This window comes from Perognathus longimembris, chromosome 11 (assembly GCF_023159225.1).
Source record: "Perognathus longimembris pacificus isolate PPM17 chromosome 11, ASM2315922v1, whole genome shotgun sequence".
Lineage (NCBI taxonomy): Eukaryota > Metazoa > Chordata > Mammalia > Rodentia > Heteromyidae > Perognathus > Perognathus longimembris.
Window position 1 is genome coordinate 55896382 of NC_063171.1, and position 16446 is coordinate 55912827.

A 16446-nucleotide genomic window follows, 5' to 3' on the forward strand; every position below is an offset into this window, starting at 1 on the left:
CACTCGCAGGGAGAGTGAATTTGCAAGCACATCATTCCATTTCATTGAACAAATACTTACAGATACCTGCTAGGCACCGGGTACCATGGGTTGAAATGGAGTCACCCCCTCAGCTCTTGAGGAACTTTGGGCCACGTGGCAGAGAGAAAGCTGGACATTGTGCGTTGAAATTTGGGCCGTGTAGGTTCGATAGTAGGGACTGGAGGAGGACAGAAGACGGAGGCAAATCAGTCACTCAAGCCTGAGGGGGCACTGGCTCCAGAGGAAATAAGCACGGCTTGATGTGGAGCACCCAGCACAGGTCGGGAGATAATCAGATGGCAAGCAGGGGTTTGTATGGGAGCAGAAATGTGCCGTAAGCGATTGCTTAGATTCCTGTTGTCTCCACAAGCACGTCCAGCCTGGGTCTCCAGCGTTCCTGCAGCAGATTCCCCACAGGAAAAGGCCGGTGAGAAGTGGAATGGAGTGTCAGGTCCCATACAAATGTCCTGGGGCTACTGACCTCAATTCCCGAGTAAGCAGAAGTAGGTCTCACACCTGGCCTCCGTGTGGGGTGCCAGGAAGACCGGGCTGGGATTAACCCTGTCTCCCCTGGAGCCAGAGTGCTGCTAATCATGTTAAAATTAGCACTCCCTCTCCAAGCGGGGGCAGACCCACTGAACTGAGATTTGGTCAATTCTCTGCTTGCACAGTTCTAACTTCTAATCATTGTCATAAACAGGACTGAAGCAGCTGCTCACTCCAGTCTATTATCAGCTTGGTTGGAGACAGAGAAATTTAAATGACAGTAAGATGCTTAGCAAAGAAACGAAAGTCGGTGTTAAAAATAAAGAAAACAAGACAGCTTGTTTCATCGAAATAGAAGGGTTATTAAACAGCCCTGAATTAATCAGTGATCTGCCACGGTTGGGGATTGAAGAGCAGCACGGCCAGCCGGGTGGAAGCCAGGGGCTGAGAGCTTGGAGAAGAGAAGTGAGGGCGGGGGGAGGGGGCGGGAGGCGAGGCCCACAAGGGCAGGTCTGAGCCACAGGCATCTTGGCCTGTCTGCAGGGACCGTGGCGAAGCTGTGGTCTTCAGAAGGGATCTGGCAGTACTCTGCCCACTGATAAGGGGACTTGATCACGCTCGGCCCCCTTCTATATAAATTCAACCTTCTGGACTCTTTCCGTCTACCGCCACCTGTGCAAGCCCCGAAGCGACATCTCCAGGCCGCCTTCCTAGCAGCCCAAGCTGGACAGGAGCCAGGTGGCATTCAATGACTGACTGGTCAGCAAGCCCCCAAGACTTCAACTCTAAATAGCTGACTGCTTTTTAGATACAACCCTTGATCCCAAAGAGTGAGGGTAGGCTATCCCAATGCTGGGCACAATACAGCCCAGGTTGGAAGCGAGGCCTCTGGAGATGATGATTAATGAGAGGCATCAGAGAAGCCGGTGCCATGTTTGATTCCTAGGACATCCCACCCATACCTTCACCAGAATAGTGAGCCTGGAGGGTCCCTGAGTCTCGCCACCTGTGACGGTGGTGGAGGCCACTTGACCTCCCAAGCTTGCACAAAGGGCATAGTCATGGGACAGTGCAGGAAACACTACCAAGCTTTACGCAAGGTAGGTTTGGATCCTGGACAGGAAAGCTCTACAAGGAGGCAGATTTGCTTCTTGGCGCATGGCATGGAGGGCAGAATGCATGGCGGGACACATCTGTGGCATGCCTGCCTCTGTCTGGGTATCAGATGCATAATGTGCTGGATCTTGAGTCAATCACGGAGGGAGCATTTTCTTTGCTCTTTGACCCCAACATTCCTTCTCCTCACCCCTCCCTCCCTCCGTTCCCTCCCTGGGCTCTCCCAGCTCCCTCCTGGCTGTTTACCCTTTTCCAGGCTTCTCTCACACACCCCATTCATCATCCTGCTCCTGATTCTCACCCAGGGAGTTCTTTTCATCTCCAGCCCCTGGTCCTCCCTGCTGTGGCCCCTGCTTCCCTTCAGCGCATTCCTCTTGGCCTGTCTCAGCTGCTCTGATAATTGTGCCCTTCACTTTCCCTCACGGGAGGGCTGGGGGCTCCTGGATGTCTGTAGTTCCATCTGGAGCTGAGAGCTCCCCCCCAAAGGGCCTCCGAAGTCTGTCTCCCAGGCTCCTTGCCAAAGGATGGTGGCACTGCAGGTGTTTAAGGGTCCTGCAGGCCAAGGGCCTGTGCGTCTTTGCACAGAGGAGGCCCGAAAGCTAACAGACTTCTTTCTGCCCGGAGTTTCACCCACTCCTTCAGTTTCCATGTGTCTCTTTTCTCTAGCTCCACAGCACTTCCCCTGCCGAGTGTGCAAGGGTGAAGCAAAGTGAGGCTGCTCCACAGCTCAGAGTCTATTCTGCAAGATCTGGAGTCACAGAGAAAGGGAGAAAGAATAGGAACTGAAGATGGAAGGGAAGAGGATGGGAGCCGGACTGTTGGAGATGTTTCCTTGTGGGAAGGTAGAGCTGTTCGAATCCTAAGGCTGGATGTTGGTTCAGGAAAGCACTGAAGGGAAGGAGTGGTAGGGGACCCAGGAGGGAGAGGCACTTCATCTGGAGCACAGAAACCGGCCTGGGTAGGAAGAGCCTGGAGAACAGAAGGTCTGGTCCACTGGGTCATTATCTCAGTGACTCCGACTCCTCCTCTCCTTCCTTCCCCTGCCTTCCTTCCTCACTCCCTTCTTTCCTGCTACAGGTGTCTGAGCAAGGTAGCACACAACATCGTTAGGTTACTTGCTCATAGGTTATGAGGAGATAGGAGGGATGACTCGGACATGCTTTGGCCAGCAAATTGCTAGGAAGGGCCATGGACACCCGAGGTCCAGTATGGGACAGTGCTGGACCTTCGATGCCAGTTCCACCCAAGAGGGCTGGATCTCATGACATCATGTTCACCTGCACGGTAGCCACCCTTCACCTGAGCTGGAACACTGCCAAGGAGAGGGTGCCCTTGAACAGTGTTTCCCCCACCACAGAAACAAGAATAACTGGTGTTTACCCAGAGCTGTAAAGTTTACAATACAATGTCCTATCCTCCATTATCTCATCGATTCTCACCACAACCCTGTGAAGTCTTGTTTACAGAAGGAAATGTGAAGCTCCCTCCAAAAGGTCAAATCATATGTACAAGGTCACCCAACTGGCAGGTGGCCGAGGAAAGCCTGAGCGCAGGCGTTGTCTCCAAAAGTCATGGTCTCTTCTCTGTTTTCCTTTCTCTCTCTCTCTCTTTTTTTATTGTTTTGTGTTTCTGACATTATTACACGGCTTGTAGCTCCAGAGATTTCTTGCTAAGACTCTTAGTGCACAAATCTGGATTGTGCCTTCAATGCCAGAGTGAGTGTCTTCCCATTCTTCTCCATCTTTCTCCTCACCCAAGGATTTGCTCTTTGCCCAGTGAGTTTAAGGCGAACGTTAGGCAGGGTCTTTCCCAAACAGTTGCCTTTCCAGTAGCCCCACAAGATCGGCCATGACAAACCTCTGTGCTAAGCATCAGACTAGCAGGGATAATGAATGTGAGCTGAGAAAAAGCAAATAAGAGTCCCTGTCTCCTCCATCATTCAGACTGAGTGTATTTCTTAGTGAAAGTCTTCCCACTGGCTCTGCCCAGCAGGCTAGGATGGACCAGGTTTAATTCTTGCCCTCAGAAAGCTTCCATCTCAATGGGGTTGAAGGAGCCAGCGCAGATGTACAATGTGTGCATAGCCCAGCAGTTTCACATTGATTTCAGAAGAGAGAAGGGGCTTTGAAGGATGGGCAGGGTTTGTGTCCACAAAGAAGAAAGTGGGGATGGACACAGTGAGATCAAGTGAGTGTTTGAGGGACAAAGAAGAAAACAAACTGGTTTGTTGGGAATGGAGTCACTCTGAAAGAGAAGCAGTGAAACGAGACATGAGCCAGCTGGATAGATTGCAAACTTAAGAAATTCAGAGTTCTGAGCTTATATGGGAGGTATTCCCATAGCCAAGTCTCTCACTTGGACCATACGCCTGGCAGGGCCAAACAAGGGGTCTGTGGGACAGGAAATGGAGGTGCGTGAGTCACACCTTGCAGGATGTCTGTGCCTGGATGCCAGCATTTCACCATGGCTAGTTGCAGAGGAAGGCCCGGATGGCAATGGCCTGATACCCCATATCACTTTAGGGGGAGACAGCAGTGTGCTTCTGGGGGAAGAGGCTATACTTTTGAACTCTGAGGGAAACCCTAGCTTCTAGAAATGAACAGCACAAAGTATTTCACCTTGACCTGGCCTAAGAGCCACTTAACCTGGTCTGGGGCAGAGAAGCAGAGCTGGAGAGACTGCCTGTCCCCAGAATTCATCAGGGGATGGCTGCATCGGTTTGGAAGACAGACAGGAAGGAGTGTATGAGAGAGCAAGCAGGAATTGCCTAATCTGGGCCTCTGGGGGCCTTCACATTTTTTTTTCCTTGGGAAGAAAAATATGTGGGCAGCTTCAGGGGAAAGTAAGTAAGAGTTTTCAGGTCAGCCATGGACTGAGAGTTGAGATGAATGCCTGGTGCCTTGTTTGGCTTTTTCTTCCCTGATCTTTTGTTTCCCCTTCTCCCTCCCACTGGTGTGGATTGGAGCTGTGTCATTATTCTTTGAAAACATTATGTTTAATGGCAACATAATATGCCATTATGTGGAATAACTGTAATTTGTTTAATCATTCAGTTGGACACTTTTTAACCCTGCTCTCCTGCCCCAATTTAATCTCCGGGCGGCCCTGGCTCTCCTTTACACACTGAGGACAGGACCAGGGGAAGACCACATTTCCAGGCTCCTTGAAGGATCCTGGGGGATTGCCTTGGAGTTAAACTGTCCCCCTAATGGCCCTCTGACCACAAAACAGCCCCAGACTTCATCTGGTCAATGTTAACCACAGCTTCTGCCAGCCCCAAACCCATCCCTAAGTGCTTACCAAAATAATAGGCATACCTGGGGCTACGGGACCTCGAGACTCCACCTTTAAAGCACGTACAAAGTCTTAACATCATAAGAGTTTGGCTGAAAAACAAATTGGAAAAACTAATCTAGGCAATGTAGAATCACGGGGAAAGCTCTGCTTCCTAGTGAAATGACCCCAGCGAAGACTTCCAGGCCTACTGTGACTCAGTCCCTTCATCTGTGGAATGGGTATGGCATTGTCACGCCCACGTTGCAAGGCAGGCCACAAAATGATCAGGAGTGCAATTCAATTCAAGAACCTCTAGCACTGCCTGGCACATGGCCGATAACTAATAACTAGTAGGAATGGTGGCTCATCTGCACTGGCTTTGTTCTAGAAAATATACGGGAATTGTGATGGTGACTTTGCTACTTGTGGTGCACGTTGACTTGACCAAGCAAAGCCACACTCCCCTCCTGTACCTTCTTCTCACCTTTGGAAAGATCCTGGGAGTTCCTTTTCCTGTCCTTGGATCCAGTAATGCCTACAGAATAGCAAAAAGAGAAAAGAAAAGAAATAAATAGCACACTAAAATAGTTTTGACAGGGCCCTGCTTAAGGTCAGAGACCAGGAGGGGTGACCTTTTCAGACCCTCTTAGTGCACAAGGCAGGTGCACTCCTAAGACCCCCTTCTTTCAACCTCCAGCCCTGATAATTCCCCCTTGATTCTTTTTTTGGCCCACAGGGGAGGGAGCCAAGCAAGGCTGCGCTTCTCCCTAGCCCTCCCCCAAAGAGGGTTGAAGAGGGCAGAGCCTGAGAAAGTGGGGGACAGGAGAGGGGTGTCAGGGAAGGCAGCTGCTTGAAATTGATTGCTCTTGTAGTTTAGTTTATACCGTGCGGCTCTCTCAGCTCTGCCCGGGTGGCGACCTTTAGATAATAAAGGGAATTCTGGGAGATTTCTGACAGGCCCATGACATATGGGGCGGGTCTGCAGGGTCAGGCAGTGTATCTCCCTGCTCCCGGCCCCAAGGTAATGAATCTTGTTTTGACTTCCCAAAGCCAGACCAGCCATGCCCCGGGAAAGAACAGGGCCTCCCTACCCCCTGCCCACTAGCCCCTCCGCTGAGCGCACGTCGTGAAACCCTTCATAATTCAGGGAGACAACTCCAAACTTTTATAGCCCGGGCAAGGCAATGACAAACACTGGATGTTTTGCTAAAGCCCTGGGAGAGAACACGAGTGGTTTCCAGGGATTGATCAGAGCCCACGGAGAGACCCAGGGAAAACAAAACACCAAGAGACTCTCCTTGGTGAGCAAAGCAATGGCGGAAGGACAGGATGCATGGCGGAGGAGGAACTGGAGTTGGAGTGGAGGGAGATGGTTCCATGGGCAGGGGAGGGGGGGTCCTCACAGAATTTTCCATCCTATTCTTGGGTCTTGGCAACTGAAGTATTCACTCTCTGAGCTGGAGTGAGGACGAATGGAGACAAGAGAGGCTAAAGAAGGGCAAGAGCCATCTTGCAGGAAAAATTGACATCAGGGCCTCCTAATGGTCTCCGCAAAGCCTTGCAGGTGCAGGCCAGATTCTGTGGGTTCCCGTGGCTGCTGTTTCCAGGAGTGATGGGAGAGTAGGGGAGAAGCATAGATTGCAAGAGGCCCTTCTCTATCTATTTCCCGCCGCTCCCTCGTAGTATATGAAGTGCATGGGTACACATGCACACACAGACGCAAGCACACACATGCTCACGCACGCCCCCCCCCCCCACACTTTTTTTTTAAAGAGCCTCTCTTGATCTACAAGGTCAAGAGTCTATGGTTGTTCCCTGCTATATTCATTTGTTTGAAGTTCCGTAGCCAAGTGTCACAGATGAGGTGACTTCGATAGCAGCCACGTCTCTTGTCATAAGGACAGTCGCCATCTTGGATTTGAGCTTACTCTCCCATCTTATGTTAATCTGATTGGCTCTATAGAGATCCTTTATTCAAATATATAATATTCTGAGATCCCCGGGGTTAGGCCTTTAACACAGGAATTCTGGGCAGAGGTCATTGAACCCATACCATTCTGCGTTCTTGTGCCTTTTACCCAGCCTCCACCCACCGTGGGAGAGCTGCAAAATGGGTCGATGTCATACAATTTTGTGCCATAGATACAAGAATACTAGGATTTAAACTCAGAGCCTCACACTTGCCGGGTAGCCACTCTACCACTTGATCCATACCAGCAGCCCTTTCTCTGTCTTCATGATTGCTTATTCTTTCAAAATAGGGTCATGCATTTTGCCCAGACCAGCCTGAATCAGCATGACCTTCTATTTGTGATTCCTGTATAGGTGAGCCAACAGGCTCAAGCCACCATGCCAGGCTTCCAAGAGCCTTTCTGGAGGAGAGAGTTATACCTGCCCTGGTCTAGGGAGGGGGGCACCTCACTGCCCCTCATCTTGGTATATGGAGTCTTCCTTCATCACTGATGGAGACAGTAAAAGCTCCCCAGTTACCTTCCTAGGCAACCTGCTTACTGAAGATAAGCTCCAGTTTGTCCCATCTTCGAAAGAATCCCATCTCTGACACGCTGGGGTCCATCTTTTCAGAGCGATAGAGGGTGGCTAGGAAGGAACTGCCACCCCAAGTTGTCTTGAACCCACCCCCACACCATAAAGGCCTAAAAATCCTGCAGGTCGCCTTGTCAGGGAAGCAGGCCAGGATGTCTGTCAGCAAGACCCACCTTTCCTCAGCTCTGGCTCTTCTCCTCTGCTCTGGGGCCAGGCCTAGCCACTTAGCTTCACGTAACAGCGCAGACTCTAGGAGGAAAATGACATTCGATTAATGAAGCAAACGCAGCTGGTAGAGCAGTGACATCTAAATTGTTCCTTTGGTCCCGTTATTTTCCCTTGGAAATTCTTCCTCTCCCCATGCCCCTCCCCCCCCCCTTTTGCTTTAAATCGCGTGCATAAAATACGCTAATAACAATCTTGGTGTCTGTGGATGAGTGACAGCTGAAATAAGAAAAAGACTAATCGTACCTCCTGCAGTCCTGTCACATGGAGATTAAATGAGCCCCTCCCCCTTCCTCCTCCCTCCCTCCCTCTTTCCCGCCTTCCCTCCGTGTGTGTGTGTGTGTGTGTGTGTGTGTGTGTGTGTGTGTGTGTGTGTGTGTCCTCTCTCTTCCCTCCTTGGTCTCTTCTCAATACGAATCATGGGCATTTGAATAATAATATTATAGACACCATCAGGGTGACAGTGGGGGGAAAATCAGCTGAAACCCATGATTATTGCTTCAGTCTAATAATTATTTAAATACCAGATAACTCCTTTCACTCTAATTGAGGCCTTTCCACTGTTGACATTCCCAGAGGCCTTTGCATTCGCCCTCTCACTCACCTTGTGCTCCTCAGTGTGTCTGGCCTTCCTCTGAGGTTGGCTGGAATGATGCAGTGCACGCATTCACCTGCTGATGGACACGTGGAGGCAGGTCCTTCTCCACCCCACCCCTCGACCCGCAGAAGCCATCTGAGGCCTCAGAGTCTCACGCTCAGACATCCCATCTCCTGTGTGGATTGTCACTTGTGGGAAACTGAGATGGAAAGAAACCTTTCGACTGCATTAGGACCCACCAGAAAATTCTGGGATCTCCTTGGTCATCTCTAGGCAGGGTGCCCCTCTTAATATCTAAGTGCAGTCCCTTTCCCTGCAATCCTAACGCTTTTGAAAAAGGAGGCTTTCTGTGCTAGGACTAACTTCTGACCTGTCTGTGGAAGGATCTAGAACCAGGTGGGAGGAGGAACAGGATATCTAGGAGGACACCTAGTTCCAAAGACACAGTGTGGGCCACATTCCTGAGTGTGACATTTTCCTGGGGATTCTTGGGCTGCAAGAGGTCAGAGGAGGTCACTCTCCACTACAGGGAAGCAAAGTGTTCTCACTGCATCTCTTTCACCCTTTTGTCTTCTCATCCCAGGCCTCTGAGTCTTTCCCCCAGTACCATCTCCCTTCTCCAGCCGTGTCACAGCCCCTTGTCCCCCATCACAGGGCCACTGTGTCATGTCACAGACAGGACAGGCCTGAGGCACAGCATAATCTCTATGATCCTTCCACCCACAATGGAAGAAAGAAGCCTAGGCATGTGGTCACAAGGTCTGAGTTCTGATTTCAGCCTGCCCCGGACTCATTTTGTTACCTTGGGCAATGTGTTTCCTTTCTATAGGCTTTGGTTTTTTCATTTACCCCCCTCCCAAAAAAAGTATTAGAATGATCTCAGCACTCCTGCTCTCAAGGGCCACCTGATATGGGGAGAAGAAGATGGACACCCCCCCTTCTGTCATGGGAGATGAAGGGGAATGCCAATCGCTCTCCTGCTTGCCCTTAACCTGCTCATCTTGGGGCATCCCAAGATGCTCACTGTGTGAACCCCCCTAGTAGGTGTACCAGTACAAAGAGGTACCTTATTGTTTTATCAGCAGCATGGTGGAGCAGAGGGTGGTGGTGGTAATGATGATAAGAATATAGCAATGGAGAGTGTGGTGAGCAATGGGTGGGTCCGATGGTATGAGATCTACTAGCATGGACTTTGACCCAGTTTGGCAAAGTCATACCTTGCTCTAACTCCTCCTCTTATCAGCAACCACTGCAATAAGAGATCTAGTGCCAACACAGAAGCCCATGTACCTAGATATCCCCCATAAGAGCAACCAAGAGGACAGCAAGGAAAAAAAACGTGTACTGAGCTGAACTGGAAATGACTGGTTGCCATTTCCTCCCTGTGTTGCTACTGACACCTGTAGCAGCTGATCACGAAGGTATCTGATGCCTCCACTGGCTGGATCTTGATCAGGAAGGTGTTCTCAGGCCCCTAAATAAAATATTTAGTGGCACTTGCTTCCCAAAGAAGCCAGCGTGGCCTATCTTTGGCATCAGGAGCACTCTGAGGAAGATGTCTGCCGAGAGGCAAGAGTCCAGGTGAAACATGTCTCAGTTGGAGCGCAGAGATGAAGGAGGATACTTGGAGGAGCACAGAGGCATGGCTGAGAATGCTTGTCACAAGTGACTTCACAAACTACCTAGGAAGAACTATGTGGTTGAAAGAACAGAGCGCCATGATTCAAAGAAAACTAGCAAGTTTGACACTCGCAGAAAATGAGGGCTAGTAGAAAATATTAAATAGGCAATATCATAAACATACGTTCACTGACTTCCACCAAACTGAAGATGGGAAATTTTCATGCTAAGACAGATCCATGGGATGGAGGGAGGTGAGGAGCTGGAAATATCAACAAACAAATTGCTCATAATGAAGGCTAATGCATCCCGCACACTTGACACGGACGTTGTTGTAAGTGCTTTCTAGCATTGATGTCATTATAGTAATCCTATGAGACAGATACCAGTCCTGCACTCATTGGAGGTGGAAAGATGGCATCCCAGAATGCTAAGTACCTTGAGCAAGTACACACAGATGCATCTCCGTGGGAGGCCAAGCAACGAAGTTCAGCACTCATGCATTTAACCGTGACACCACACTGCCACTCCTAAGAGGCACAGAGATGTGTGTCATTCCCTCCTCTCCTTGCCTTCTGGGCGCTTCTTTGGAAGAGCTTCTTGAATGCACCCATCTTGGCAGAAAGAAGCTCTCAACTTGTCCTTGCAGTTGCTGTCCTTGTGAAAGCCCCACGCCCAAGGTGGAGAGATCTATAGATCTCCTGCTCATTCCTTGTTACAAGGAGACTGTGTCTCCTCTTGACTCCAGGGTTCAGCGACAGCGGCTCTAGGGTAGGCAGTCCCTAGGCCTGGAAGGATAAATTTCCTGGCTGGTTACCAGGAGCAGACTGTCCCAGAACAGTGCTACTAAAGGGGTGAGAGGGAAACAGGCCAGCTGTGGTGATCTGTTGAGAATGCCGGGCCTAATCAGCCTCCCAGGACCACAGCTGTTGCTGCAGCCCAGACTCTAGGCACTACAAGAGTCAGGCCTCAGCGAGTCATTTCTGAAAGGAGAAATGGTACAGATTGGCCACTTCAGATATCTTCTATTTTAAAACCAAGAAAGGGACTCAGGGAGATGCTAGACTAGTCCAAAGCCAAAACACAACTCATGAATGATACAAGGGGACCCAGGACTACTGAGTCTTCCACCCTTCATCCTGTCCTATGGCTCCAAGCCTTCTCGTCCTCAGTGGGGCAATTTTCCCATGCTCAACCCAGCTCTCAGGGATCCTTTCATTTCCACTAGCCTTCCTACAGGCTGCGCAGAGGCAGCGCTGGGGCTTGTACAATAGTATGACAGAGAACATCAGCTTGGCTCCATTCCCTTTCTTCTGTTTCTAGCTTCCTAGATTAAGCAGTCACTAAGTCGAGGAGGGCTTCAATCAAAAGGTCCACTCACGATGCTCATCACAGCAAGGCAGAGTAGAATACAAGCCAGAGAAGAAATCTGACTTCTGCAGGATTTCTCAAGTGCTATCTCCTAGAGAGGCTTCAGTGATAAAGTAGCAACGCATACGTGTGAAGCACTCAGTGTGTGCCAGCAGCCAGGCTGTTTTCCTTACAGGAACACATTTGCACTCATGAGCCAGAAGGTACCCTAATTATTCCCATTCGGTTACCAGAAAGGCAGTGAGACCTGACTTGCCAAATGTCCCAACTTTGCTCCCAAATTCTGCTTAACCACAAAAGTCATTTGCTATTCATGGGAGGCAAGATGGGTGATCTTAAGCTCGCACTCTATCCATTGATGTGAACCTCCCTCCATAATGTTAAGGTCTGCGATGGACATTATGGAGGCAAAAGGCATAGATGGCCCATAAGTTTAATGTGATTGTGGCTCACAGAGCATTTTCTACACTACAAAAGCCTCCAGCACCATGTAGTGACAATTAGCCTTCTCCTCATTCCTTGTCCTGGGACATGCCACTGTCCCCTGTAGTCCAAGGGAACTTCCCTAACCCAGAGAGAGGGCCGCTCCATGCGGGGCCTCTTGCAATGCCCTGCACAGCTGGAGAATATAAAGATTCTGTTATTTCCTTTCCATTTTTCCTCTTGAGGAATTCACGTCCTGCTACCGGCCTCAGGACATAGCTAAAAATAACCTCTGGTTTTCAAACCGAAAGCTCGATCGGTTGGGAGCCTTTGCCGGTGTGTGTTGTGTGCGTGGGGCCGGAAGGGCTGTGTCAGAGTAGCTGAGGTCAGCCCCAGCCTCGTGTTGTTGCTGCCTTCCTCTTTCCAAGGAAGCCCCGGGCCTCATGAGTCACCCCAGAACACCCCAGTGGAGCCTGGTTGGAGGAAGGGAGTCAGGTGGGAGCAACTCTGGCACCAGGGTGGCTGCCAGCCCTAAGATACAAAGCCGAAGAGCAGGAAGAGGAATTTCTAAAAGTATAAGGGGGGAAAAAATGGAGGGGATTCTCAGAGTGGAGACTGTTCTAATTATAACTGGGTCCAGCCAGATTGGGAAGGGAAGGGGACAGACAGGCCTCCTTTAAACTGCCTAGGAGCAAATTCTCCATGTTGTACTACTGGAGTGTTTCCATTCCTGCTACCTTGTGTTCCCAGGGTTCTGTCCGGACTTGTCTGAGAAAGTTGCCCGGAAGATGTGTCCAGCTGGAGGAAAGAGCTGTCTTCTGGAAGGCTCACTGCCTCCTCCTCCTCCTCCTCCTCCTCCTCCTCCTCCTCCTCCTCCAGTTGTTCCTGCCACACTAGAAGTCAGGGGCAGCACAACTGTGGTGGAGACAGATGCATTCTCTGGCCTCCCACCCCTTGCCCAGGGTCTCTGGAGAGTCTCCACCGGAGCCTATACCCTGCTCTCTGAGCAGTTTTCTTGGAATGCAGACAGAAGTCAAGTGCTCCGGGAAAGGAGATGGGGCTGGAGGCCTGGCCACTCAGGTCTGGGGCTGATTTCACAGATTTCTGACCAGTCCCAGACCCCTGGGGTCTCGATGACATTGACCCTCAGCACCTCCACTCCCAACTGCTGTAGCTCCCAACAAATTCCCCAGCAGAACTCCTGAGGTGTGGGGGGAAGGGCAGGAGCTGGACTCAGCCAGCCTGGCTTCCTAGCAGGGAGCTGCTTCCTTCCACCCTGCCTGAAGAGAGGCAAGAGCAGAAGCTGCTCCCTCCGGATCTGGAAGTGGAAGTGGTAGTAGCGGTGGTATGTCCTTCTGTTAAGGAGGTTGCCCATATCCAGGGTGGTTTTTCAAGACCCCAAATGACATATATGGGAACCCTAGTCCTTTTTTTTTTTTTTTTTTTGGTCGGTCACGTGGCTTGAATTCAGGACCTGGGTGCTGTCGCTGAGCTCTTTTGCACAAGGCTAGCTAGCATTCCACCATGTTGAACTACAGCGCCACTTCTGGCTTTCTGGTGGTTCATTGGAGATAAGAGTCTCACAGACTTTCCTGCCTGGGCTGGCTTTGACCCATGATTCTCAGCCTCCTGAGTAGCTAGGATTACAGGTGTGAGCCACCAGCACCAGGCAGAATCCTAGTCTTCGTATATACAGACACTTGCCTTTTCTAACAAGTTTTAGCAGCTAATGATTAGGGATGCTTCTTTCTGAAGAAGAAGAAGAAGAAGACGAGGCCAAAGGGAAGGGGCAGGGGCAGAATGGGGGGTTCGTTCATCATTCAGGGTAACCATCTCATCACCCCTCCCTGGGGATGACAGAGAGTGAGCGTGAAGAACTCAGGGGCATGTAGCAATGAGGCTCTGAAACAAGAAGGAGTTGTGTTTATGACATCAGACTTGCAGGAAGGGGGCAGGGCAGGGGAAGGTGCTTCCTAACCAGCTTTTAGACAACGGGAGAACTTTCCACTCACCTGGGCTACAACACGATGAGTGGGTAGGGAAGACAGTTTCAATCCTGACACCAGCATTTACAGGCCTGGGTGAACTTGAACAGCCTTTTAACCTCTCTGGGAGAGAGAGAGAGAGGGAGAGAGAGAGAGAGAAATGATGTCTTGAGAGGACAAAAATAGAGATGCTTTATACGGTTGATATTTTCTTTTTAGAGTATTATACAGCATAAAAGGCTGGAGACCAAAAATAGATAATAGGATTCCCTGAACATTCCTAAGAAGGAGAAAGTATGCTAAAAATAGAAAAAAAAACCCAAAGTGTAGATGGAAGTCACAGAGCTAGCCAAGATGGGCGAACCCTGGGTCAAGGAATACCCTTCAGTCTTGCGCCTCACTTCCTGTCTGACCAGTGGGCCTTGTGTTTTCCAGAACCATGTGAGGGCTGCCCCAGGACGGCGGAGTAGAACACAGAGGGGCCATCTCCTCAGCGTCGCCCCCTTCAGGATGGAACCGCGGAGGCCCTGGCCCTGGGCCCCGCAGGCTGACAGCTGGTCTGTGGTTCTCCTCTCCTTGGTCTGGGCACTGCTGACTCCCTCGGCTGCTGGCATGCCCCAGTTCAGTACTTTCCATTCCGAGAACCGTGACTGGACCTTCAACCACTTGACTGTCCACCGAGGGACAGGGGCCGTGTATGTGGGGGCCATCAACCGGGTCTACAAGCTGACGGGCAACCTGACCATCCAGGTGGCTCACAAGACAGGGCCGGAAGAGGACAACAAATCCTGCTACCCGCCTCTCATCGTGCAGCCCTGCAGCGAGGTGCTCACCCTCACCAACAATGTCAACAAGCTTCTCCTCATCGATTACTCTGAGAACCGCCTGCTGGCCTGCGGCAGCCTCTACCAGGGGGTCTGCAAGCTGCTGAGGCTGGACGACCTCTTCATCCTGGTGGAGCCGTCCCATAAGAAGGAGCATTACCTGTCCAGTGTCAACAAGACGGGCACCATGTACGGCGTGATCGTGCGCTCTGAGGGCGAGGATGGCAAGCTCTTCATCGGCACCGCGGTGGATGGCAAACAGGATTACTTTCCCACGCTGTCCAGCCGGAAGCTACCCCGGGACCCCGAGTCCTCAGCCATGCTTGACTACGAGCTCCACAGTGATTTTGTCTCCTCCCTGATCAAGATCCCCTCTGACACCCTGGCCTTAGTCTCCCACTTTGACATCTTCTACATCTATGGCTTTGCCAGTGGGGGCTTCGTCTACTTCCTCACTGTCCAGCCTGAGACCCCCGAGGGCGTGGCCATCAACTCAGCGGGAGACCTCTTCTACACCTCGCGCATCGTGCGGCTCTGCAAGGATGACCCTAAGTTCCACTCCTATGTGTCCCTGCCCTTCGGATGTACCCGCGCTGGGGTGGAATACCGTCTGCTACAGGCCGCTTACCTGGCCAAGCCGGGGGCCGCCCTGGCTCAGGCCTTCAACATCAGCGGCCAGGATGATGTGCTCTTTGCCATCTTCTCCAAAGGGCAGAAGCAGTACCACCACCCTCCCGACGACTCTGCGCTCTGTGCCTTCCCCATCAGGGCCATCAATCTGCAGATCAAAGAGCGCCTGCAGTCCTGCTACCAGGGGGAGGGCAACCTGGAGCTCAACTGGCTGCTGGGGAAGGATGTCCAGTGCACCAAGGCGGTAAGGAGGTGCTCCCCTCGCCCTGAAATCTGTCTGTGATGCACTCTGGCCTTCCCGCTGGTGCCCCTCTGCTCACCTTGCTTCCAGGCCACCAAGGGCTAGAGTGAGCGGGATTGTCATGCTCAGGTTATCCAGTGATAAGCAACAATTATACAGGATGTCACCCACGCCAGATGCTTGGACATGGCCTCGTGGTTCAGTAAACCATCGTACATATATGCCTTGTGTTGATAGATGCTGTTGTGGGTGTTTGGCGAGCCATACGGCCATGTTCCCTGCCTTCATGGAGTTTACTTACTTGCAAAGCAAGACAAATGAACACGTGAAACACACGGGTTATCAAATGGTGATCATTGCTGTAGAGGAAAATAAATATATGAGAGAATCAGCTCACTGAGAGACTGGTACCCAAACAAAGATTGAGCAAGGGAGAAGACTGGAGAAAGGGGGGCATGCAGGTATTGGGGGACGGCATTCTAAAAAGGAAATGGCAGGTGTGAAGAATTCAGGGCATGGCTGGAGTGCGAGGAACATCAAGGCCAGTTTAGCCTGATCACAGTATATGAAAGAGAGAGAGTAGGAGATGAGACCCAGAACTGGTAAACGGCCCAGATCACATACATACAGGCTAGAAGCCACTGTGACGCCAAGTGAAGAGATGGAAAAGATTGCAGATATCTGAGTCAGAGAAGAAGAAAGGCAGACAAACTTGACTGATAACTTGAAAACTGGACAGTGGAATCTTAACAAATGATGAGAAGGGAAAGGCTATCATTGGGACTTAAACCTGAGATAAGAAAATCAGGGAAGCATGTGTTCTGAAGCTTATAATACTGCCATTGTAGTGTTTGCTCCTAACCAACCATCCTTCTATCTCTCCTTCCCTTTATCAGTCTTTCCTTCATCCCTTTCTCCTTCCACCCACACATCTCTCCTCCCTTCCTTCTCTCTCTCTCCCCCTATACCTATACATCTTACTCATTCACTCATCCACCTCTCCTTTCCTCCCTTCCATTTCTCCACCTACCCATCATCTATACATCTTACCTATCCCTCTATTATCTCTACTTTCCTTACTTCCTT

The 16446-nt window shown here is 50.8% G+C and overlaps 1 protein-coding gene across 1 annotated transcript in view; it reads left to right on the forward strand.

The window, feature by feature from the left end:
- The window catches only part of Plxna2 (plexin A2), a 215825-nt gene that overhangs the window by 11223 nt on the left and 188156 nt on the right, over positions 1-16446 (forward strand). The window contains exon 4 of the mRNA XM_048356959.1: positions 14101-15363. Within this exon, the coding sequence (XP_048212916.1) occupies positions 14176-15363 (1188 nt within the window). The 5' untranslated portion in view covers positions 14101-14175. The remainder of the gene's footprint in view (positions 1-14100; positions 15364-16446) is intronic.